The 26,900-nt window shown below is 40.0% G+C and overlaps 1 protein-coding gene across 7 annotated transcripts in view; it reads left to right on the plus strand.

The window, feature by feature from the left end:
- Window positions 1–26,900, plus strand: part of AFF2 (ALF transcription elongation factor 2) — a 504,750-nt gene that overhangs the window by 155,631 nt on the left and 322,219 nt on the right. For 4 of the 7 annotated variants that reach the window (XM_054472110.2, XM_054472113.2, XM_063660856.1 and 1 more), the window contains exons 2-3: window positions 4,940–5,072; window positions 14,549–15,409. In XM_054472110.2, coding sequence (XP_054328085.1) covers window positions 4,940–5,072; window positions 14,549–15,409 — 994 coding nt within the window. The remainder of the gene's footprint in view (window positions 1–4,939; window positions 5,073–14,548; window positions 15,410–26,900) is intronic. The other 3 variants (XM_054472111.2, XM_063660858.1, XM_054472114.2) reach the window with 1 other exon arrangement.

Consider the following 26,900-nt stretch of genomic DNA (forward strand, 5'->3'; position numbering starts at 1 on the left):
ATGTATAAGAATGCTTGTGATTTTTGTACATTGATTTTGTATTCTGAGACTTTGCTGAAGTTGCTTATCAGCTAAAGGAGATTTTGGACTGAGACAATGGGGTTTTCTAGATATACAATCATGTCGTCTGCAAACAGGGACAATTTGACTTCCTCTTTTCCTAATTGAATACCCTTGATTTCCTTCTCCTGCCTAATTGCCCTGGCCAGAACTTCCAACACTATGTTGAATAGGAGTGGTGAAAGAGGGCATCCCTGTCTTGTGCCAGTTTTCAAAGGGAATGCTTCCAGTTCTTGCCCATTCAGTATGATATTGGCTGTGGGTTTGTCATAGATAGCTCTTAGTATTTTGAGATACGTCCCATCAATACCTAATTTCTTGAGAGTTTTTAGCATGAAGTGTTGTTGAATTTTGTCAAAGGCCTTTTCTGCATCTATTGAGATAATCATGTGGTTTTTGTCTTTGGTTCTGTTTATATGCTGGATTACATTTATTGATTTGCGTATATTGAACCAGCCTTGCATCTCAGGGATGAAGCCCACTTGATCATGGTGGATAAGCTTTTTGATGTGCTGCTGGATTCAGTTTGCCAGTATTTTATTGAGGATTTTTGCGTCAATGTTCATCAAGGATATTGGTCTAAAATTCTCTTTTTTGGTTGTGTCCCTGCCCGGCTTTGGTATCAGGATGATGCTGGCCTCATAAAATGAGTTAGGGAGGATTCCCTCTTTTTCTATTGATTGGAATCGTTTCAGAAGGAACGGTACCAGTTCCTCCTTGTACCTCTGGGAGAATTCGGCTGTGAATCCATCTGGTCCTGGACTTTTTTTGGTTGGTAAGCTATTGATTATTGCCACAATTTCAGCTCCTGTTATTGGTCTATTCAGAGATTCAACTTCTTCCTGGTTTAGTCTTGGGAGAGTGTATGTGTCGAGGAATTTATCCATTTCTTCTAGATTTTTTAGTTTATTTGCGTAGAGGTGTTTGTAGCATTCTCTGATGGTAGTTTGTATTTCTGTGGGATCAGTGGTGATATCCCCTTTATTATTTTTTATTGCATCTATTTGATTCTTCTCTCTTTTTTCCTTTATTAATCTTGCTAGCGGTCTATCAATTTTGTTGATCCTTTCAAAAAACCAGCTCCTGGATTCATTAATTTTTGAAGGGTTTTTTGTGTCTCTATTTCCTTCAGTTCTGCTCTGATTTTAGTTATTTCTTGACTTCTGCTAGCTTTTGAATGTGTTTGCTCTTGCTTTTCTAGTTCTTTTAATTGTGTTGTTAGGGTGTCAATTTTGGATCTTTCCTGCTTTCTCTTGTGGGCATTTAGTGCTATAAATTTCCCTCTACACACTGCTTTGAATGCATCCCAGAGATTCTGGTATATTGTGTCTTGGTTCTCGTTGGTTTCAAAGAACATCTTTATTTCTGCCTTCATTTCGTTATGTACCCAGTAGTCATTCAGGAGCAGGTTGTTCAGTTTCCATGTAGTTGAGTGGTTTTGAGTGAGATTCTTAATCCTGAGTTCTAGCTTGATTGCACTGTGATCTGAGAGATAGTTTGTTCTAATTTCTGTTCTTTTACATTTACTGAGGAGAGCTTTACTTCCAAGTATGTGGTCAATTTTGGAATAGGTGTGGTGTGGTGCTGAAAAAAATGTATATTCTGTTGATTTGGGGTGGAGAGTTCTGTAGATGTCTATTAGGTCTGCTTGGTGCAGAGCTGAGTTCAATTCCTGGGTATCCTTGTTGACTTTCTGTCTCGTTGATCTGTCTAATGTTGACAGTGGGGTGTTAAAGTCTCCCATCATTAATGTGTGGGAGTCTAAGTCCCTTTGTAGGTCACTCAGGACTTGCTTTATGAATCTGGGTGCTCCTGTATTGGGTGCATATATATTTAGGATAGTTAGCTCTTCGTGTTGAATTAATCCCTTTACCATTATGTAATGGCCTTCTTTGTCTCTTTTGATCTTTGTTGGTTTAAAGTCTGTTTTATCAGAGACTAGGATTGCAACCCCTGCCTTTTTTTGTTTTCCATTTGCTTGGTAGATCTTCCTCCATCCTTTTATTTTGAGCCTATGTGTGTCTCTGCACATGAGATGGGTTTCCTGAATACAGCACACTGATGGGTCTTGACTCTTTATCTAATTTGCCAGTCTGTGTCTGTTAATTGGAGCATTTAGTCCATTTACATTTAAAGTTAATATTGTTATGTGTGAATTTGATCCTGTCATTATGATGTTAGCTGGTTATTTTGCTCGTTAGTTGATGCAGTCTCTTCCTAGTCTCGATGGTATTTACATTTTGGCATGATTTTGCAGCGGCTGGTACCGTTTGTGCCTTTCCATGTTTAGCACTTCCTTCAGGAGTTCTTTTAGGGCAGGACTGGTGGTGACAAAATGTCTCAGCATTTGCTTGTCTGTAAAGTATTTTATTTCTCCTTCACTTATGAAGCTTAGTTTGGCTGGATATGAAATTCTGGGTTGAAAATTCTTTTCTTTAAGAATGTTGAATATTGGCCCCCACTCTCTTCTGGCTTGTCGAGTTTCTGCCGAGAGATCCGCTGTTAGTCTGATGGGCTTCCCTTTGAGGGTAACCCGACCTTTCCCTCTGGCTGCCCTTAACATTTTTTCCTTCATTTCAACTTTGGTGAATCTGACAATGATGTGTCTTGGAGTTGCTCTTCTCAAGGAGTATCTTTGTGGCGTTCTCTGTATTTCCTGAATCTGAACGTTGGCCTGCCTTGCTAGATTGGGGAAGTTCTCCTGGATAATATCCTGCAGAGTGTTTTCCAACTTGGTTCCATTCTCCCTGTCACTTTGAGGTACACCAATCAGACGTAGATTTGGTCTTTTCACATAGTCCCATATTTCTTGGAGGCTTTGCTCATTTCTTTTTATTCTTTTTTCTCTAAACTTCCCTTCTCGCTTCATTTCATTCATTTCATCTTCCATTGCTGATACCCTTTATTCCATTTGATTGCATCGGCTCCTGAGGCTTCTGCATTCTTCACGTAGTTCTCGAGCCTTGGTTTTCAGCTCCATCAGCTCCTTTAAGCACTTCTCTGTATTGGTTATTCTAGTTATACATTCTTCTAAATTTTTTTCAAAGTTTTCAACTTCTTTGCCTTTGGTTTGAATATCCTCCCGTAGCTCAGAGTAATTTGATCGTCTGAAGCCTTCTTCTCTCAGCTCCTCAAAGTCATTCTCCGTCCAGCTTTGTTCCATTGCTGGTGAGGAACTGTGTTCCTTTGGAGGAGGAGAGGCGCTCTGCTTTTTAGAGTTTCCAGTTCTTCTGCTCTGTTTTTTCCCCATCTTTGTGGTTTTATCTACTTTTGGTCTTTGATGATGGTGTTGTACAGATGGGTTTTTGGTGTGGATGTCCTTTCTGTTTGTTAGTTTTCCTTCTAACAGACAGGACCCTCAGCTGCAGGTCTGTTGGAGTACCCGGCCAGCCGGCCGTGTGAGGTGTCAGTCTGCCCCTGCTGGGGGGTGCCTCCCAGTTAGGCTGCTCGGGGGTCAGGGGTCAGGGACCCACTTGTGGAGGCAGTCTGCCCATTCTCAGATCTCCAGCTGTGTGCTGGGAGAACCACTGCTCTCTTCAAAGCTGTCAGACAGGGACATTTAAGTCTGCAGAGGTTACTGCTGTCTTTTTGTCTGTCTGTGCCCTGCCCCCAGAGGTGGAGCCTACAGAGGCAGGCAGGCCTCTTTGAGCTATAGTGGGCTCCACCCAGTTCGAGCTTCCCAGCTGCTTTGTTTACCTAAGCAAGCCTGGGCAATGGCGGGTGCCCCTCCCCCAGCCTCGCTGCTGCCTTGCAGTTTGACCTCAGACTGGTGTGCTAGCAATCAGCGAGACTCCGTGGGCGTAGGACCCTCTGAGCCAGGTGCGGGATATAATCTCCTGGTGCGCCGTTTTTTAAGCCCGTCGGAAAAGTGCAGTATTCGGGTGGGAGTGACCCGATTTTCCAGGTGCCGTCTGTCACCCCTTTTTTTGACTAGGAAAGGGAACTCCCTGACCCCTTGTGCTTCCCGAGTGAGGCAATGCCTCGCCCTTCTTCAGCTCGCGCATGGTGCGCACACCCACTGACCTGCGCCCACTGTCTGGCACTCCCTAGTGAGATGAACCCGGTACCTCAGATGGAAATGCAGAAATCACCCGTCTTCTGCGTCGCTCATGCTGGGAGCTGTAGACCGGAGCTGTTCCTATTCGGCCATCTTGGCTTCTCCCCCCCCATTAAAGGCTTTTGACACCTCCTTTTTTTCATCCACAGTTAGTCATTTGTTGTTCAAGTTAGACCCCTTTTTTTTGTGAAGAGTTTCTCAAAAAGGCTTCCATTCACCTTTGAAGAAAACTATGAGAAGACCAACACCACAACAACCAAACACAAAGAAGTGTAGGTGATTTGGTGATTTATTTTTTTGTGGACTTCCGAAAATGCCCTTAAATTCTCCTGTGAGTTCATTAAAACAAGCTCACTTTGGCTATGGGCTCAGGACAGAATTCCAATTTATCTTCAGCTCCATACTTTGATAATTCCTTTCCCTTAGGACTTTGTGACATCTGTGGATTCTGAGCCCTAGGTAGTTGGCAACACAATGTAACTTTAATTTAGTACCTTTCTGCACTGTGGACTGACTTTTGGGGAGTATGTAATTGCTTATAATAATCAAAAAAGGACAAGGGAAGAGAATTTTGCTTTACTTGCTTGTCATGAATATCATTTCAAATAAGCAAGTTTTTGTTTTCTTCTTTATTCTGAAGAGCTGGTCAGGATCTTAAACTCAATAGGTGTAATGAAAAGGATTATCTGCTCTCTATGCAGTGTCAACTTGGGCAGCAAGTTGACTTGAATTTTTTTCTTGTTATTGACAGCAAGGAAAATTTAAATGACTTGCATGATTAATTAATCTTTTTCTCTTTTTATCTTTTCCTTTTCATATCAGTCACTATGAACAAGACCGTAGTGCACTTAAAAAAAGAGAATGGGAGCGGAGGAATCAGGAAGTCCAGCAAGAAGAGGATCTCTTTTCTTCAGGCTTTGATCTTTTTGGGGAGCCATACAAGGTAGCTGAATATGTATGTAATTTTTCTTTCTGGAAAATGGTTGCTTGTTACATTTTTGAACTCACTAATCAACATTTAATTTATGTTTAAAGCACCCAACTCATTTCCAGGGGAATATATTTTACAAGTGAAATTTGTACGTACACTGTATTTGAGGCAACTGCAAGTTTCTGACGAAGTCTTCAGAAACAGATTTCATCTTCTTTTGGGAGAACAGTATGATTGAAGAGAGACTTGTGAGACTTCCTGTCTTCAATGAGCCCCTCTCTGCCCAACACTTCCTACAGCAAGGAATGCCCCCTTGACACTTCCTACTGCTGTGATTGTCAGTAGGCAGCTCCTGAAGACTTCATCAGAATGTCAATGGAGATGTCTGTTTCTTTTCCCAATCAGTGTCATCCATTGCAAGCCCACTGTTTTTTTTTCCATTTTAGGTTGTTAGCAGCTCTTCAGTGGTTTGAGTGCTCTTTGAAAATCATTGTTCTAGAATAAAGGAGAAAAGCCAATCATTTTTCCTGGTGGTTAATAATCATGGGTTAGAAGATTGTCTCAACCAGAGGGGGGTAGTAAAACTAGATTGAATTTCTTGTGGTATTCTGGCTAGTGTGTAGCTCCAATAATCATCAAACGCTGTGTCTACAAGTATTGATTTTACAATGACTGCTTCTGAACTTTCTATTTGGGGTAGAGATGAGAGGTGACTGGGAAGAGATTATGATGGAAGAATCTTATTGAATTGCTGGCAGCTGGTTGGTTTTTATTGAAATGTAGTAGCAGTGTAATTTTCTGTAATAAAACAAAAATGATGTAAGAAGTACAACAATAGAGAAAATTTTCAAGAGCTGTGATCTTAGAAGAGTACCCTTAAGGGACAGTGACTTCTGGAAAAGGAAAGTTCTTAAGGAAGACAGCATAGGCCCAAATACTACTTTGGGGTAGAGAGTAAGCTATTTGGATTGGTGACTGATGAGACCAGGGTCTTGTTACCTTGTTCAAAGCAAGTAAGCAACTCTTGATTGAGACACTGCAGGAACTTTCAAGTTTGGTAAGCCTGATGAAGAAACTTAGGTCACCTAAGCTACTGGTTTTCAATCTGTCAGTAATAGTATGATCCCTAAAAAAGCAGTGTTCCCATATCAACAGGTTAAGCTGTATACTACTTTGAAGGTATATATTTAGATATATAATTGGTTTAACAAACATTTATGAAGGCCTACTATGTGCTAGTCACTGCCTTACACCAGTGTACAAAGAGGAATAGCATAGTCTCCATTTTCAAGGAGTTCCTAGTCGAGTGGCAGAGATCATTTGAACCAGTGATGGCATGCCTGCATGGTAACAGAGAGATAGCAAGGGAAAGATCAGCGAAGACTTTGTATTCAAACTCATTATAAAGAGTTTGAACATAACTTTTTACATGATGAAAAAAATCATTACAAATATTTAAGTCATGGTATGGCCAGGAAAAATGAACAGTTTAGAATGATGATCTTGGGCAGTGTGGACAGTGGGTTGGAGGAAGGGCAAACTAAGGAAAGATAAAGAAGCTATTGTAATTGATGAGGGGAGCTTATGTCAGGAATGATTTAAGGTAGAGTAAGGAAGTTGAAATTATGGAATTGGGTGTCTAATTGCATGTGGGGAGTATGGAATAAGAATTAATGGTTCCCAAGTTTTTTATTTGAGAGGGTGGTGGTATCATGAACAAGTTGTTCAGGAGGAGAACACGGTTGGTGCTTGTAGAGAAAAAATAATTAATTTAGTTTTGAGCGTGTTGGCTTTGAGATGCTAGAGAGATATCAGGAGAGAGCTATCCAGAAGGCTTGGATATATGGGTCTGAAACTCATGGGAGTGGTGAAGGGAGAAGTTTAGCTGTTACTGTCTTATAGGTATCAGTGGAAGCTGTGAGAATGCCTACCATCACCGAAGAGATTATGGAGTAAAAAGGAGGACAAACAATTCTTGGGAGTAGCACCATTTAAGGGGTAAAAGAGGTGGTGAAAGCAGAGGCCAGGAAAAGAAACTCCAAAGGAATGACCAGAGTGGTAGGAAGAGAACTAGGAAAGAAACATTTAATAGAAACCTAGGGAACAAAGGAAGGATTTGCTGTGCCTCAGAGAGGTCAGGAAAGGTAAGAACTTTAAAGTGGCTGTTTGGATTTGGCAGTTAAAGAGTAATTGGTGACCTTACGGAGAGTTGTTTTATTTGTTGATGACAATGGTCATTGTGGGATGCCAAACTGCCAGGGGTTGGAGAATAAATGGGAAGTGGTTAAGTAAAGAAAGCAAGACAGTCAATGTAGATATGATCTTGCAGAAATGTTTTGCATGGAGGAAAAAAGAAAGAAAGAAAGATAAGTTAGAAAGTAAAGGGAGGAATTATATAAAGGGAAGCTTTTTAGAAAAATGAGATAAACATGAACATGTTTAGAGATTGATGGGAAGCAAATAACTTCAATGGTGAATGAGAAGGTGGAAGATACAGGAGAGAAGGGTGAGGCTAAGTTGAACAAGGTGCCGGAGGAGATTAAAAATAATACAAGATGGAGAGCAGTTGAGGAATCATGAGCTATGGGGTAGAAGGTGGGAACAGAACATTAGAATGAGAACAAAGCAGGAGAGGGGAAGGAAGATTGGGGAAGTGCAAGAAATCAGGGCCTCCATTTTCTGCAGAAAATGGAGGAGAGGTCAAAGCATGGTAAGTGTCTTATCCTGTCTCAAGCTGAAGAAGGAACAAGGAGATAAGTTTTACATGTTATCTTTGGATGGGTTAGAAAAATGAGCTTTACTCAAAAGGTTTATTCTTAAAATCCAATATCCACAGTATCCTCAACACTATAATGAGGTGAAGAACTCTTGATTTATTCTCCCTTCATAATTTTAAGTCATGATGAATTGATGGTCTTGTACCTTTAAGGTAAATGCCATCTTTTCACAAGGCCTGTTTATAGATCCATTTTTTAAATGTTAGCAGTGTCTTTTTGAGTAGGCAGTTGAAAAAAATCTGTTATCAACATTTTCAGAAGTTTCGAAAGCCATCTGTCTTGATATTATAAGGGTACATCAAGTAGAGACATAGATGGGAACATTTAGTATAGTGTGGGGCAGGGCCTATTGTGTGATTAGTAGCTTGTTACCTTTGTGCTTCCTAATGGGGAAAAACCTTGTTCTTTTTTTTTTTTTTTTTCTGAGATGGAGTCTCGCTCTATCGCCCAGTCTAGAGTGCAGTGCGACTCACTGCAGCCTCTGCCTCCCATGTTCAAGTGATTCTCCTGCCTCAGCCTCCCAAGTAGCTGGAATTACAGGTGTGCACAACCATGCCCAACTAATTTTTGTATTCTTAGTAGAGATGGGGTTTCACCATGTTGGCAAGGCTGGTCTCAAACTCCTGGCCTCAGGTGATTGCCCACCTTGACCTCCCAAAGTGCTGGGATTACAGGCGTGAGCCACTGCGCCCGGCCAAAACCTTTGTTCTTAAGTCAAAACTGTGAAGGAAAAGAATAATGCTAGTGATTGGTGACCTAATAATTATTTTTCTTTCACCCTTGCTTTGATGATTGGTTGTTATCTTGAGCTGCATCCACATTCAGGGTTCCCTGGGAGAACACTGGGGAGTAACAGAGTACTAGAACTAATGTTGCACCTCCATAAGGCTCCCCAGATCAAGACTGGGCTGGATACCCTTGGAATATCTGGACATGCCAGTGGTCCTGGGAGTCCTAGAGCTGGCCCATGGTCCACTGGTACAAACGAGGACATACCACAGCTCTTCCCTAAGGTGGCAGTGGGAGTGCTTATCAAATTTAGAATAAACATTCCTGATGGTGGGTCAAGACTTTCAGGAAAGTTCTTGCCACCCTGAAGCCTAAAACAAGGTCCAGTCACCTGTCCAATAGCGCCAGTGGTTCATAAATTAGCCAACATGAACACCGATCTCTAGGACCTATTATCCTTTCTTGGCAGAAAGATAAATGGTGATCTCTCATGTTCCTGGCTAATTTCTTTCCGTTCTTTTCTTTGCCTCTACCATTGCTAGAATGGAGAGAATGTTGACCACCCCTAGATTTAGTTGGTGATAGGGAACTTCTCTCTTGGGCTGCTTTTGTAGCATATGATTTTCAAATTGGAGTTTGTGTTATGCTTTTGAGAAGGATGTCTTCAAATGTGCCTGAAAAATATGAAGCCATTTGACTTGTCTAGGTTAGTGCACTAAGTTTGGTAAGGAACTGGCATGTAACAAGTGCATGCCAGCTTACTGTCTGCTAGGCACTGTGCTAGAGTTTTATGTGTGTGCTCATTTGGTCCTTATAACAATGTGTGTGTTCATTTAGTCCTTATAACAACTGGAGTATGCAACTTTCCCATGTTTTCCATGAGGAATTTTAACTCAGAGAAGCGAGATGGCTTCTTTGCATTTTTCATATCCTTATACATGGCGAATTTAGACCTTGCATCCAGTTCTGTATGATTCCGTATCTGTAACAGGAAGTTATTTATCCTCTGACAGGAAGTCAGAAGACTTGATAAGCTTACCTGCTGGGTGATGGTGGAGAAGAAACTCCCTTTCTCTGATCCATAGGTTTTCTTTTTCCTTTCTGGATTGAATCATAGTAATTAATAAGAATAGTAATATTTTATGGCTCTTCATAGCCCAATGAGAATGAGGAAACTGAGGTGCAGAGAGGATTATTAAATGGCTTAGCCAAGGTCATTTGTGTTGGGGCACATAGAGGTAGAGGCCAGATGGAGGCCGGAGCTACTCTGCTGACTCACATGGTTGTTTTAAGCATCAAATGAAATAACCTGGGAAACCTTGCTTTGAAATCTGTAAGGTGCTATGCAAATTCAGGTATTATCGTTATTATAATTAGAGTAAAGAAAGAAATAGAAACTTAGAGCTTGGAGAGATTAACTGCAAAAATACTAGAATTAGAAAAAGACAAATTACTAAATCACGTTAGCCACAATAAAATAAAAGAAAAAAATGAGCTTCAAAACTTGAATTATTTTGCTACTTGTATTAAAAAGAAATACTATGGTACAATAGCCTCTTAGCACATTAGTCTTGCATGCAATGAAATTATACTACTGATTTGTAGATAGCATTAGAAACAAACTGAGGGAAGTTTGCATTTCCTGAAGTAATGAGAGGCAAAAAAGCTTAAATGAGGGAATGCTGTTAGTCATGAGCCACAAACCAGACATGTAATTTATGCCTGAAAATACTTGGAAAATGCATTTCCTGATGATAGAGAAATTGTGATTACTTAGAAAATAATGGCTGCAGAGGTTACCTTTAAAGAATCAACCAATTATCTAGACCGGGAAGTAAAGAATTGGCCAAATTGAAAGAAGCATATAATTGATTGAAATGGCTGAATTTCATTTTTGTCATGTTTATAATGTTCAATCAAGATTACCAAGAATATTTTGCTCCTTAATAGGATTACTAAGACTCTGGAGGGTGAAAAAGAACATTTAGTGTGAATCAGAAGTTGCTATGGTGTATAATGAGAGCACATTGTGTAGGTGTGTATAAATGTATTTCAGGCCCCATTGGGTTTTCTATCCAGTGGTTCTCATATCTCCGTCTTGAGAAATTTAAAAACTGATCGACAGTTATCCACCTCCAGTGGTGGGAAGGTAGAGTGCTTACTCTGGCGACCTGGACTGGACTACTAATTATGTGCTGATTGTTGAATGGTGAACTTCTTGAGGCTCTGTGTCCATGTGTCCTCTGTGCATAATCCTGCCTCAGGAGGGTCTCAAATTTACCAGTGTCTGTCTTAAGAACTACTACAATAATTCCTACTTGTAGCCACAGAACATCTGTTATGCAAACCATATGGATCTTCCTTCAATCAGAAACTCAGAAAGCATCACCAGTGAACTCAACCTTGAACTGTGTGCTATACATTTCCTGTCACACGTCCTTCTGAGACAATTGCTCTATGAGGAAACTAGTCTAAGGGGGATGACATCCCTCTATTTCTCCAGGTTATCACAGCTTCACTCCTGTGTCATTACTGTGCAAGAAAGCTGCACGCCTGGATTGTATTAGCCTAGACCTCTAAGTCGACATGCAGGCATGCTTTCACTGAGTTAGTCATCATAAGAAAAAGCCACATGAAGACATATTTGCATAATTTTGGAAAATGAGGCCCCAAAAATTGTTACATTGCTCAAGTGTTCTTGTAAACATATCAGTGAGAGGAATTCCTTTTCACATTTTATTATCAGACAACCATTTGTCTCATTTAATGAATTAGGACATGTTTCTTTCGATGAAAGATAATTCTATAACCTACGAGCTTTTCCTTTTTGCCTTAGCTACCAGGAAACTCAAAGTTCAATTTAATGTTCAATCATAGTAACCAAGTTAGCCTGATTTTTGCCTTCTATTATGTACCTTTGACTTCGGCCATTGCAAATTCTTTATTTTGATATAGACAGGGTATGAATTTTAATTTATCCTCTTCAATTCTATAAAAATTTATTGAGTATTTGATTAGCACAAGACATGGTGCTACATCTTGGGTATATAAAAATAAGTGAAATGTAGTCTCTGACCTTTAAGAACTCATAGTTTTATTCAAGAAAAGATATCATAAGTGTAGTATACACTATGTAGTAGAAGGTTGATTTTCTAGACTTATTGAGAGAAATTTCAATTTTCCTCTAATTTTGTTCACATAGACACAGTTTTAGACATTGGCCAGTTTAGAAATTCTTTTAATTTCAAGTATATTTTTAAAACCTAGATATGGAAAAATATATCTAAGCTTGCTTCAGAAACCCAGATCATTATAAGTAAATGTCAATGAAGAGACATCACAAAGTAGGCAAGGTTCTCCCTACTGAGGACAAGATGAACCTCTTTTATTTACTCATGAAACAAGAACAGGAATTTGACTAGCTTGCTTGTAAGCAAATGAGCTTTCACGTTCTTGAGTCCTGATTATGTTTCCCTAAGGAGACTACAGTGACTTCTCAGGGCATGGAGGTATTACAGTGGTCTCTATGACACCTAGGGACAAGGTTCTGATTTTGCAGAGCTCTGTTTCTGTGAAAGCCAGATAGTGAAATGAAGGCATTCCAATGGGAAGTGAAATGGTGGTGTTTTCCCTTGTTGGGTCAGATCATTGAATATGGCCAGATATCACTGTTCATGAGGCAAACATCTGACCCAAGAGGTAATCTGTTTGACAGGCCAAAACAACCTAGAAATGTTTAAAGCTTGCATCAGATTCTTGTTGGACCCTCAGCACAATGAAATTTCTTTGTTTTAAATTTAGAGATTGAACAGGGAGCCTGGTTTTGGCTGCTGTCCATGTGGTTCATTGTGCAACTCAGTTGAAGGAGAGCACTATATACAAAGAGTTTATTCTTGTCTGGGCTAAAAAGTAATTCCTGCCATTAAAAATGACGAACCTAGAGACTTTTAGGAAATAAAAGTGACTTCTACCCATCTACAACTTTTAAATATATCTTCAGATGTACTTTTGAAAACAGAGTGATTATTCAGCTGAGGATTATACAGAATGTTAATTGTTTAATCACTACTTCAGTACTAAGATTGTGTATGATGCAATATATGATTGGAGGATAAGCAAACTAAAATTGACATATAGTTATTTGATTTCTAAAAATATCTGTCCCTGACAGAGCTCCCTTAGCATATGTTTAGCATACTTTTCCTTAATCTTTGAAATTTATATTTCTCCTATTGCCCTCATTTCTTTGGATGTGTCTCATATGGTTTCACACACACATGGTATGAGTTAAATACTTTATACGGTATATGGAGATGGTGCTAATAATGAGGCCAAGGTTACTGGTTTGGTTCTCTCTCTGTTCCTTCTTGGTATCGTTTGCTGGTTCCTCATCTTCTCTCAGTCTCTTAAAGGTTGATGCTTCCCAGGGTTCTCTGCTAATCCGTATCTTCTCATTCTATGTTTTCTTTCCCCAGACGACTTCACCCATTTCTGGCACTTTGCCCTCTATCCATCTGCATATCCTCCCATCTTCACATACAAAGGAAAACACATAGCCAAACAACAAGTTTAGACTGAGATGCTAGCCCTGGATAGGTATACTCCCTGTGTACACTAGGAGACTGGGCTGTGTTAAGGGCATGTGAAAAATCTTAGATGTTAAACAACTATCTTCAGCAGAGAGTGTACCAATGGTTAGATGGTCACTCCCTCCTGTGCATTGAAAATGTGCCCATGGAGTCTGGGACTTGAAGGCCACATAGGGTGGTATTTTTCCCATCCAGTGGCCCAGTTGCCAGATGGCCCCTTGAATACTGGTAGCCTTCTATCACTGCAACATCTTGGGCCAGGATAGTGCAGTCTAGGTACAAAAAGGTCCTTTGGCTTTCTGAATTCAGCAGCTTGTTTTGATAACCTCTTTGGCATATAAAGAGCATAAAGAAAGCCACTTTTAGGGGTGAACAACTGAGCTTTCATCAAAGTCATTTCCAAGTATACAGCTACCCACCATTTTTTAGTCATGATAACTTTGCTTTCTGTATTACAAAAACCCATGCAGGAGCACAATTATTTTAAAAACAATCACAGCCATTTTAATAGAACAAATACATCCTACAGGGGGTGGTGTAGCTGGTATACTGATTGTCCGTAAAATGATTTGGTTGCCTCTCTAACTGCTATACATTAGGCTAACATCACTTTGAAAAGATAACTTTGTTTTGGTTTACTTAAACAACAGTTTAAATACTTGAATAAATTTTCCTTAATCATTGAAAAGACACAGAAGGGCTTGAGTCACTGTTGATGAACAATTGCATCATTTCAAAGTAAATGAGTGTGAATCATCAATATGTAAACACAGTCATTCCAGAATATACAGGCAAACACTAGTAATTCATACAGTTCTTTGATTAGAAGGAATCAGATTCATTTTAGTCATGAGTTAGCTCAATTAGATGCTGTTTAATTCCATTCCTTTCCTAAGCTTATTATAGTCATGGTAGCACAATTTAACTGATTTTCTTATCCAATAGCCTAAGCCTTTTTCATGGTATAATGTGGTGCAAAGGCTGATATGTCCAAAATTTATATAGGTAGAAAATTCCATTATAACTCCAATGATTGGTAAGCAGAAGTTGTTAATCACAATGTAGAATGTAGCAATTCAGCTAATCTGTCACAGAATAAGTTATTTTTCTAATAAAATTAATAAATGATGTAATTTAAAAGTTTTTCTCAATGAACATGTTTAAGGACTGGCTAGGGAGTATAAAAATGTTAATCATACCCGCTCATTCCAGAAGCTTTTTCAATAGAGTTCTTGATTTTTTTTCTTACATAGCACATGAAAAGCATGAAATTATATGGCAGCAAGACATATTTAAAGAACCCCGTATGATAGTCTACTTAGGGCATCTGTTTGAAACATTAACATTAGGAAACACAAACCTATTCATTCTCTCTCCTCCCACCCCCATCTTTTTGTTATTTTAGACAAACAAAGGTGATGCACTTGCCAACCGAGTCCAGAACACGCTTGGAAACTATGATGAAATGAAGGATTTGCTAACTAACCATTCTAATCAGAATCACCTAGTGGGAATTCCAAAGAATTCTGTGCCCCAGAATCCCAACAACAAAAATGAACCAAGCTTTTTTCCAGAACAAAAGAACAGAATAATTCCACCTCACCAGGATAATACCCATCCTTCAGCACCAATGCCTCCACCTTCTGTTGTGATACTGAATTCAACTCTAATACACAGCAACAGAAAATCAAAACCTGAGTGGTCACGTGATAGTCATAACCCTAGCACTGTACTGGCAAGCCAGGCCAGTGGTCAGCCGAACAAGATGCAGACTTTGACACAGGACCAGTCTCAAGCCAGACTGGAAGACTTCTTTGTCTACCCAGCTGAACAGCCCCAGATTGGAGAAGTTGAAGAGTCAAACCCATCTGCAAAGGAAGACAGTAACCCTAAGTCTAGTGGAGAAGATGCTTTCAAAGAAATCTTTCAATCCAATTCACCAGAAGAATCTGAATTCGCCGTGCAAGCGCCTGGGTCTCCCCTAGTGGCTTCCTCTTTATTAGCTCCTAGCAGTGGCCTTTCAGTTCAAAACTTCCCACCAGGGCTTTACTGCAAAACAAGCATGGGGCAGCAAAAGCCAACTGCATACGTCAGACCCATGGATGGCCAGGACCAGGCACCGGACATCTCGCCAACACTGAAACCTTCAATTGAATTTGAGAACAGCTTTGGGAATCTGTCATTTGGAACACTCTTGGATGGAAAACCCAGTGCAGCCAGTTCAAAGACTAAACTGCCAAAGTTCACCATCCTCCAAACAAGTGAAGTAAGTAATTTTTAAAGTTTTGTTTGGTTTCACTTTTTTTTAGTTCTCTGCTCTAATCTCTATAATCCAGTATTCACAAGCAGCTCTCATTTACCTTAATGAGCTGTATAGGATACTCTTCAAGTTCAGGGTCTGAATTTTGATCTTCTGTCACTTGTGACATAACTGATTAACATGCTGCAAATACAGTTAAATCTCCATAATTTGGAATGACAAAAGACAAGGTCGGTCTGACTGAAAGAATGACAAGTTGGAGTTATAAAATAGTTTCATAAAATACAGTTGTGGTAATATTATGTACAAATTAATAACATTTGAGATTATAATTGGTCATAAGTAGTATAAGGTTCATGAGAAGATTGCGAGTCACTATATGCCTTCACTACTCAGTAGCATATTCTAAACCTAAAATACAGAAGTTCCTTAAAGTAGAAGAATGTAGAACTGTGGTTTGCTGGAACCTGAAGTAGAAGGCATTCTTTAAGAATTTTAGTTTCTTGAGTGATTACAGAGCTATTCCTTGGCAAGATCTTAATGTTATCTCCCGTATCCATCAATCTTCCCTTCTGCATCTCCTTCCTCCACAGGTATCTACATAGCCCTTTTATTCTACATTCATCCTTTCTGTCAAAGCAAAAAGCATTACGAGCAACCAAAAGCCCACTGGTTTAGAATGAGTAAATATCCTACCCATCTCAGGAATCATTGCCTTGTAAAAGAGAAGTCCAGAGGCACCAAAGCCTCTTCTAAGGAATGAATGGCTAATGATTGGATTCCAGGCCTTGTGGCCCCTGGGTGGGGGGCATATATGGTGCTGCCTCTCAGACACTACCATGTAAGCGGCTGTCTACTGCACTCAAGCACTTGATTGGAAGAAGCCACTGCCTTTAGATTGGATTCCTGTCACTGGTGACTAAAGGCTTGAAATAACACAGAGGAAGAAAGTAGGGTTAAATTCTTACTCAATAGGAGTGACAGGCAGTCTGTCTGAATGGTTGCAGATTCCAAGTTAGTGGTATCTGAGTTAGAGAAGTGTGACCCTATAAGCCCCCGGCTCTCCTTCCTTTATTTATCCTCAGCAGATGCGGTGATTTCAGAGGATGATGGGAACATAAAGGGAGGGAGGCCTGGGGCTGTTGACTATATTTTCTGAATGTATGTTTTTAATATTGTTTCATTTCTGAGGCAGTTTTGCTTTTTGTGTCATCATTCATCAAGTCTTGTCAAGCTTCCTCTTGAGTATCTCTCTAGTCTGTCATCTCTACCCCCACTGCCTTTGAACCATCTGTGAGCCTTCAGTGGACTGCTGTGAGAGCCCCTCTTGACTGGTCTCCTTCCCTCTAGTCTCACCTCTCTTCCATACCATCCATGCAGGCTCATCTAACAGGCAGATCTGACCATGTCACTCCCTGCTTTTGATTATTCAGTACCTTCTCATCACTTCCAGGGAAAAGTCCAAATTTCTTAGTCACACATACAAGGCTCTTCACCCTTTAGTTTCATACTCCTTTTTTGGCTACATATTTCACTACTTCTTCATGTGCAGTTGAAATCCCAGCCATATGGGACTACCTGTGGTTCCCTGTCATGTCATGCTTTATCACGCTTTCTTGCTTTTTGGCTTGCTGTCCCCTCAGCCTAGAATGTCTTTCCCCACCCTCCCTTGTCTTCCTGGTGAAGTTCTGTTTCTCCTTCAGGTCTGGTCAGTTGTCACCTTCTCTGTGAAAGCTTCCCTGATCCCCTCAGCTTAAGTAAAAACCCCTTTGTCTTGGCTCCTCTAGCACCTTCTATATGCCCTGATTGGCACCGACTCCATTGTATTGTAGTGATTCAGTTATGTTTCTATCTCCTCTACTAGACTGTGAGCTCACTAAGAGCAAGGAATACCTCATTCTCTCTGTATCCCAAGCGCCTAGCAAATACTTAGCACATAGTAGATATTCAATAAATGTTTGTTGAATGAATGAATTTCAAAAATGGTTACTTGATTACATTTTCTAAGCCACAATGTTAATCAAATAACATGCACAAATGTGAACAATTGCTAGGAAATCCATCATGAGTGATATCTTTTTCAGTTGTATTCTGTCTGCCTGTTTCTTACTCTGCTCTGCTCCCGTTCTGTCATTGAGAAATCCTAGCCATAATTTCTACTGAATGACTTAATACAGGCTTTAATACTTAAAAACCAAAAAAGAGATCTGCTTTGAAAAAGTACAAGTATAATGGGAGGTGGGGATATCATTCTTGTTTCTTCTTTTGCCCTGGTATCTGCTGCTGTTCTCTCCTTACACAGCCAGAACTGATCTGGAAATAGCACTGCCCCATAAAGCAGTCTGTCAGCCTGTTTCCATACCTCATTAGTAGAGTGACAAATCACAGACCCAGCGAAATCCACTCTGTTGTAATTCTTTCTCTTATACATTCACAAAATGGCTGACCCAGATTCAGAAATGACTTCATGCTTTCACTCAGTGCTCTGGCACACCAACGAGAGGTACATTTTCAAAGACAGTCTGAGCTGTCATCAGCTCTGGAGACGATTATCCCAGGAGCAGCCTATGTGCATGCAGCCTTTGGTGATGCTACAAACAGACCTTGCTAGAGCTCTGTATAAAAAATGGGCCAGGTCCAATAAAGTCATGAAAGGAGATCAGTGAAGAAAGTACTTATTTTAAAATATGGGTTTCAAGGAAGGATTTGACAGAAGAGTAGAGAGAAGCTTAAAGCCCTAAAGTCAGGGGCATATACAGAACCCAAGGGTAATGTGAAAACCAAAAATAGGAGGAAAGGAAAAGAGAGGTTACACGGCCCAACAAGAGAGCTTAGAAGGGTGCAGATTAAAATGCGGGCATAAATATAGACAGGGTGGAGCATTATGGAGCTTTGTACCTAATGGAATTTATGTGGCTAAAACTCTGACCAAGTCTGAAAATTTACCCTATTAAATCTTGATGCACTTTTCAAAAACACTTAGCATTAGAATTCAGCCTCAGTTCCCGGCACCAAGAAGTTTCAGGCACTGGGTTCCGGGTCCCTAGTCAGTGTAGCCGTCTTGATGAGTGGTAGCATTACTCTGAGTTACTACCAAAAAGGCTTATCCGTGGAGCAATCACAGTATTTCTTTGAGTATTCTCAACTTTTTCCCTGGCTTTAGTAACAGGAAGTTGATGAGTGTTAGTGAAGTGCATTTGTGGGGAGGGTGAAGCAGGATGGGTTGAATGGCCAGAAAACAGACAGTATTCTAAGCTATACAAATAAGCAGATAACATTATATTTATGAATTGAGAGATCACAAACTATTATTGAAATGTGATGTGCAAGTGTGTGTGCCCATGTTTGTTTATGTGTCCACATATTGAGTATATAGTGGGGAAATTTTTATTTTTTATCCTTGAAACATTTCCATGCTTCTTAGAATTTCTGTATCAACAATAAGGATATTAGAAGTATAACCAACTTTATTGCAAAAGGTCAGCTTTTCAATTGAGGTATGTCATTTTAACAAATAACTTTGTTTAAAAACTTTATGTTGGCCAGGTGCAGTGGCTCACGCCTGTAATCCCAGCACTTTGGGAGGTTGAGATGGGCGGATCATGAAGTCAAGAGATCTAGACCATCCTGGCCAACATGGTGAAACCCCGTCTCTACTAAAAATACAAAAAATAGCTGGCCATGGTGGCACACACCTGTAGTCCCAGCTACTCGGGAGGCTGAGGCAGGAGAATAGCTTGGACCCGGGAGGCAGAGGTTGCAGTGAGCCGAGGTTGCACCACTGCACTCCAACCTGGTGACAAAGCTAGACTCTGTCTCAAAAATAAATAAATAAATAAATAAATACATACATACATACATACATACATACATACATACATAACAAAACTTCATGTCATAGAGTTTATCAACATTCCTGGCAACAACAACAACAAAATGCTGATGTGTTCTGCAGTTGGGTTTAGAAGAATTTTCTCGGAACTGCATCTGAAAACAGTAAAAGGCCTATTTATATCAAGTGGAAACTAAGGGTTGCTTGCAGATGGTGCTTTATTAGGAAATGAATTTGTTAATAAATGTAGCTTTATACATGATTTCTTTACAGAAGTTTTTGTTTATTTTTACCTTAGGATAAAAATCTGCTGGTGTAGACAGCTTTGCACTTTGGTGCAATTTGTTATTAGTATAGCTTGCCAGGTAAATAATCACATGCACATGAAAAGATTGATATCACATATTAAATGTCTCCATCCTAAGTCAATAAGCTTTTGAAAGTACAAAACTAACGTGTAGAGTGTCATATCCCTAAAGGGTCATTTGCTTTACATGCTGCTCTTGGCTGTGATCTAAGGCTATCTGAGGCTCCAATTGCCACAAAACTAATGGCTTTAGAAAAGTTTAATAGAAATGGTGTGGGATTTGTCTGTAGCTTATTTTAGTGGTTAGCTTTGTCAACCAGCTGAAAAATTATTGCTCACATTTGTGACTGTGCCTGTTTTGTTTCACACCCAATGCAGTGAACACTGTGAGTATAATTACCTTTATTTATTGTGAGTTAGATAGTAAACTCAGGTCCCTTGTGTGAGAACTGCAGAGAATGCTAGGATATTACCATTGATGTTCTAGATATGTCCATGCCGCTACACAGAAATGAGACAGCTGCTTCAATGAATGGAAGGCCATCCAGTTGCTGTTTATAACTCATGCTAAGAATTTTTCACTTGACGTATTAGTCTGTTTTCATGCTGCTGATAAAGACATACCTGAGTCTGGGCATTTACAAAAGAAAGATATTTAATGGACTTACAGTTCCACGTGGCTGGGGAGGCCTCACAATCATGGTGGAAGGTGAGAGGCATATCTCACACTGTGGCAGACAAGAGAGGAGAGCTTGTGCAGGGAAACTCCCCCTTATAATAACCATCAGACCTTGTGATACTTACTAACTGTCACGAGAACATCACAGCAAAGACCTGCTCCCATGATTCAATTACTTCCCATTGGGTTCCTCCCACAAAGCATGGGAATTATGGGAGTTACAATTCAAGATAAGATTTGGGTGGGGACAGAGCCAAACCATATTAATCCGCCCCCAGCCCCTCCCAAATCTCATGTCCTCACATTTCAAATCCAATCATGCCTTCCCAACAGTACCCCAAAGTCTTAACTCATTTCAGCATTAACTCAGAAGCCCACAGTCTAAAGGCTAATCTGAATCAATGCAAGTCCCTTCTGCTTATGAGTCCATAAATTCAAAAGCAAGTTAGTTACTTTCTGGATACAGTGGAGGTGACATTGGTTAAATACAGCCATTCCGAATGGGAGAAATTGGCCAAAGCAAAGGGACTGCAGGCCCCATGCAAGTCCGAAATCCAGCAGGGCCTCAAACCTTAAAGCTCCAAAATGATCTCCTTTGACTCCATGTCTCATATCCAGGTCATGCTGATGCAAGAGGTGGGTTCTCATGGTCTTGGACAGCTCTGCCCCTGTGGCTTTGCAGGGCATAGCCCCCCTCCTGGCTGCTTTCATGGGCTGGCATTGAGTGTCTGTGGCTTTTCCAGGTGCATGGTGTAAGCTGTTGATAGATCTACCATTCTGGGGTCTGAAGGTTGGTGGCCTTCTTCTCACAGCTCCACTAGGTGGTGCCCCAATAGGGACTCTGTGGGAGCTCTGACCCCACATTTCTCTTTCACATTGTCCTAGCAGAGGTTCTCCATGGGGGCCCCGCCTCTGCAGTGAACTTCTGCCTGGGTATCCAGGCATTTCCATACATCCTCTGAAATCTAGGTGGAGGTTCCCAAACGTCAGTTCTTGACTTCTCTGCACCTGCAGGCTCAACACCATGTGGAAGCTGCCAAGATGTTGGGTTCCATTCTCTGAAACAACAGCCCAAGCTTAGCCCCTTTTAGCCATGGCTGGAGCAACTAGAATGCAGGGTACCAAGTCCCTAGGCTGCACAGAGCAGAGGGCCCTGGACCTGGCCTATGAAACCATCATTTCCTCCTAGGCCTCCTGGCCTGTGATGGGAGGGGCTGCTGTGAAGACCTCTGACATGCCCTGGAGACATTTTCCCTATTGTCTTGAGGGTTAACATTTGGCTCCTTGTTACTTATGCAAATTTCTACAGCCGGCTTGAATTTCTCCTCAGAAAATGGGATTTTCTTTTCGATTGATTGTCAAGCTGCAAGTTTTCCAAACTTTTATGCTGTGTTTCCCTTTTGAAATGGAATGCCTTTAACAACACCCAAGCCCCCTCTTGAATGCTTTGCTGCATAGAAATTTCTTCTGCCAGATACCCTAAATCATCTCTCTTAAGTTCAAAGCTCCACAAGTCTCTAGGGCTGGGATAAAATGCCACCAGTCTCTTTGCTAAAACATAACAAGAGTCACCTTTGCTCCAGTCCCCAACAAGTAACTCGTCTCCATCTGAGACCACCTCACCCTGGATTTCATTGTCCATATCATTATCAGCATTTTGGTCAAAGACAGTCAGCAAGTCTCTAGGAAGTTCCAAACTTTCCTGCATTTTCCTGTCTTATTCTGAGCCCTCCAAACTGTTCCAATCTCTGCCTGTTACCCAGTTGCAAAGTTGCTTCCACATTTTCATGTATCTTTTCAGCAGCACCCCACTCCTGGTACCAATTTCCTGTATTAGTCCATTTTCATGCTGCTGATAAAGACATATCTGAGACTGAGCAATTTACAAAAGAAAGATTTAATGGACTTACAGTTCCATGTGGCTGGGGAGGCCTCACAATTGTAGCAGTAAGTTAAAGACACGTCTCTCATGGCAACAGACAAGAGACAAGCTCTCTTCAGAGCTTGTGCAGGGAAACTCCCCCTTATAATAACCATCAGATCTCGTGAGACTTACTATCATGAGAACAGCACAGGAAAGACCTGCCCCCGTGATTCAATTACATCCCACCAGATTCCTCCTATGAAGCATGGGAATTGTGGGAGTTACAATTCAAGATGAGATTTGGGTGGGGACACAGCCAAACCATATCACTTGATGTATATCACCAGTTGATTTTTTTGTGCATTCTTATGAAAATACAATAGTACTGAGTCCAAGGCTATAGCTGGGCTATTTCCAAACCCATCAAAATGAAGGGATAACTTTATAATTTTAGGGTGCCAGAAAAGACTCTTGAGCTTAGTATTTGTCTTATAGCTGTGTGGAATCTAGGAAGCTTTGTATCTTCTTCTCTGCTAGTCCATCCCCTGGTAGTTGCATTTTGTTTATGCTTTTTTACTAACTCTTCCAACTCGCTGGTCTCATTGGTATTCAGATTCATTTTCTTATCATATTCCTCCTAACTTTCTCTTCATATTCCCCCTAACTTTAGTGTCTCCCTAAGCTAAATGAAGTTGTCTCCAACTGAACATGTGTAGTTGATAGTAATACAAATAGAATACCTGGCTTTGCATTCTTTGTGATGGAAAGGTTGGAGACGCTAAAAGAGAAGTGATTAGGAAAGGTGTCCTGAGGAGGGGAGACTGAGACCATTCTCACAGTAGCAGGACTGATTTGTCAGTCAGGGACATGTAGAGGTAACCAGGGAGGGTTTCACAGAGAATGAATGGGAAGTTTGTTTTGAACTTGGCCTTTAATATTGGGTGGTATTAGAGTAGTTCAAGAGGAATCTGGAGAGCACTTCGTACGTGTGCATATTAGTCATATTAGTGATGGATAGAGATAATAGCATATACAGAAAGGGGAAGTGAGTAAAATGTGAAGTATATTCTAAGGATAGGCCAGTTTATCTGCAGCTGTGGGTATGTGGGACCAAAGTGAGAGAGCTTAAAAGCCAGACTGTCACTTATCTTGAATTTGTAGGTAATGTGGCAACCAGAGTGTAATGCTGAACTTGACACGTTACTTTCCCTGTCATCGTAGGAGACCTAGGAATTCTCTCAAGACAATTGCCATCATCAATTCAAGCAGTAATTTCTGAGCTTTCCCATGTTTGTTCTCTACTTCCCTACAAGAAAGGACATCTCAATTCTTCTCTTGTAACCATCCATTCTTTTTCAGTGTGCTTCCCCAAGGATTTTTCTAAAGTAATGCCAAACTGGCTATTTTATACGATACTTTTCTTCCCTTGGAGTCCTTGTCCTCCATTCACCCCCTTTCTCTTCCATTTTTTTCATTGGCATTAGTCAAACTCAGAGATAGATCTCAAGGATGGCTTCTTAAAGAGTATGCAAATACTTGGGATTTTTTTTCTTTCTGTTTTCTCAAGTCCTCTTCTTTCTCCTATGTATTTTTTTTCTTTTCTAAGGCCGTATGCAAGTGGTTCTAGCCATCAGCATCCTAAAACAATGTCAGTGATTTCAACATGCCATTGTGTAGGTAGATCAGAGTATTTGGTTTCAGTGCATCTTTCTTGGTGCACTTTGCTTTTAAAGCCTTTGTCATTGTTTAACACTTTTTTTGGTGGGAAAGAAACCAAAAGATTGATTTATTCTTACTCTGTTTTAACAAAATTTAATTCTTATGTTATACACATTTCTGTCATCATTATTAATAATGATGCAATTTAAAACAGCACTATTTGATAATTTTAGTGATTCTTCATGAGGCAGTTGAAAATAAATCTCTACTTTGGAAAGTGTGAAATATTGCAAAGCATAGTTTTAATGAGGTATACTGAGATATGGGTTTCTCTTCTGGCCTTGACTTTGTTTGTAAAATTAAGAGAGTTATTTTGCCTTTCTAGGGCTTTTGTCACATGAGGAGATTAGACTAACTCATTGGTGGGGTTGCTTACAGCTCTAAATCTTCTCTTTGTAGTTAAGCCCAAACCTATCTTGTTTGTGTAGTAATTTCAGCCATTATCTCCCCCACCCATAACCCTCTAGGAGTATCCACAGTAGAACGGCATGAAGGGATCTGAGCCCTGCCTGCACACATTCAGAACAGTTTGTGACTTTGTAAGACTAGGTAAATATGGGCAGACTCAAATTGGATCTTTTTAGGGATTGACTACCAATTCAGCTGGGGTATTCTTATATTTCACCTTTTTTTTTTTAAGGTAACAGCTATATGCTGCATTTTACCAGAAAGTACCAAACTGTAGACTCAGCACATAGCCTCCTAATCCTTTTGTCACCACCCACTAAAATAATGAAAGATAGAGAACTCCTATTTTCACATTACTTCTAGGAAAATATTTTGACAGATTCGGTATGCAGTAAAATGGTAAGCTTTTGTTATGTGTGTTCCAAATCATCTTGTTATCACTGGATATATCGATTAGTTCAGTACTTTCTGAGCCAGTCATAAAAAAAGACTTCTCTCATTCTGCATTAAAGAATAAGAGAAATTGACAGGTAGATAACCATATTGATTCAACCCAAATAGTAAATGCAAGGGGCTTTAGACATAAGTCATAAATCTCTTTATGGGAGTTGTAAGTCTGTTTGGTATTTTCTATTTGACATGAAAGAATATAATCTCTAATTAACCATCATTTTAAAGTGAACTATGCTTTGATTTGAGTTTATAATACAGGTGCCAATAACATAAACCTGTTACCTTTATACTTTGTAGTTTACAAATGCCTTCATATATCTTATCTTATTTTGATCCAGTTCTAACGGGGTCTGGAATTATCATAATTTCCTTTTCTGCAGAAACTTAGTCTCGGAGAGGCTAAGCGTCACTTGCCTAAAGGCACACAGCCAGCAAATAGCTATGGCAGGACCAGGACCCAGGCTTTTAGTGATACTTCCACGTGGCATTTGGTGTATGGTGTGCTACTGTATATGTATGGGTTAATTTTCTAAAAGTAGCTCCTCTACTGGCACATAAAGGGCAAGAGAATAATGAGCTGAATCCAGCTTAAGTTAAAATTCCCTTCTTAGGTTCATATTACAAAAGTCTGGGACCAAACACACCAAAAAGAGCAATTTTTCTTGTGGTATTACAGGTTATAGTCATGTGTTTTTCATTTACAAATATGGTGAGAAGTAGTGTTTTTGCAATATTCCTAAATGAGTAACATATGACACAACTTGTTAGAGGACCTTTTCTTGGTTCATAAAGTTTCTGAGTTTTTGTGGAATGACTTTATCAGAAATCCTCAGACAACACAGCTAAAATCTAAATTTCTGTGGTTGAAACACAGCCACCCTCAAGAGAAATCTTAGATGTAAATGAGAGGTCAGTAAAAAGTGGGTATGAAACTAATTGCTATAGAGGGAGTAAGACTTCTCCCAATTGTTTGAGCCCCTGAAAAATAGATTAATTTAAAAAAAACTGTCTAGGATCATCAAATTGCAAAAGTAGTTAGCAAGGAACAGACAGATTTTGTGACATTTATTCATAGACACTAAATGGGTGAGTGTCACTCTACCTCAGCAAAAGAATGCAGATGGTCCATAGACAATCTACTTCAGAAAATAACTGTGAAAATAAATGAACTAAGTAGCTGTGAAAGTTCTCTGAAAAATGTGCAAGACTCTGCAAATGGGAGGCATATTAGTTTCCTGTAGCTGCAACAGAATATTGCAACTGAGTGGCTTAAAGCAAGAGATTTATTTTCTCACACTTCTGGATACCAGGAGTCCAAAAAGATGCCACACTCATTCCCAATACTCTAGAGAGAATATTTCTTTGCTTTTAAGTAGCTTCTGGTAGCCCCAGGCATTTCTTGGCTTGTGGCAGCATCATGACAATCTCTGCCTGGATCTTCATATGGTCTTCTTCTAGGTGTGTCTCTCTGTGTCCTCTTCTTCTAAGGACATCAGTTATTGGATTTAGGGCCCACCTTATATCCCAGGTGATTCATGTCTAGATCCTTAACTACCTCCATCTGAAAATACTATACATATATCCAAAAAGGTCACATTCTGAGGTACTGAGTGGACATGAATTTTTAGGGAATAGTATTCAACCCTGTATAAGAAAGGTCATTCTTCCCACTTTTCAGACTAAGAATAGAGAGAGTCTATGCTGTGCTCAATGTGAAAAGCCTAAGCCAGTCTTCTGGAGGTAGGTGGGATTCTCCACCTCAGAACTGACTTCAGGTTTAGTCCACAATGCTTCTGAGCCGAATCTTTAAGCTGTTCAACTTGACTGCGACTATGAGAAAGACAGTGGCTCTGGATAAACTATTAAAATATAATTGTGCAAAAATGAGATTTAAAAATCTTTTAGGGAAGTATAAAGTTTCTTTTCACTTAGATAATAGATAAAAAATAATTTATTAGTACAAATTGACTTTTTTGTGAGCTAGAGCTAGGTGGGCAAACCTTTTCTGAAAAATAATTATTTTCCACTATACGGGCTATATGGTCTGTCTGTCACAAATACTTATCTCTGCTATTGTAGCATGAAGACAGCCAAAGACAGTACATAAATGAATGGATATGGGTGTGTGCCAATAAAATTTGATATATGGATACTGAAGCTTGAATATCACATATGTCCATGTGACATGAAATATTCTTTTCCTCTTTTACAAACATCTTACAGTGTAAAAAATAC

Source organism: Pongo pygmaeus, chromosome X (assembly GCF_028885625.2).
Source record: "Pongo pygmaeus isolate AG05252 chromosome X, NHGRI_mPonPyg2-v2.0_pri, whole genome shotgun sequence".
Classification (NCBI taxonomy): domain Eukaryota; kingdom Metazoa; phylum Chordata; class Mammalia; order Primates; family Hominidae; genus Pongo; species Pongo pygmaeus.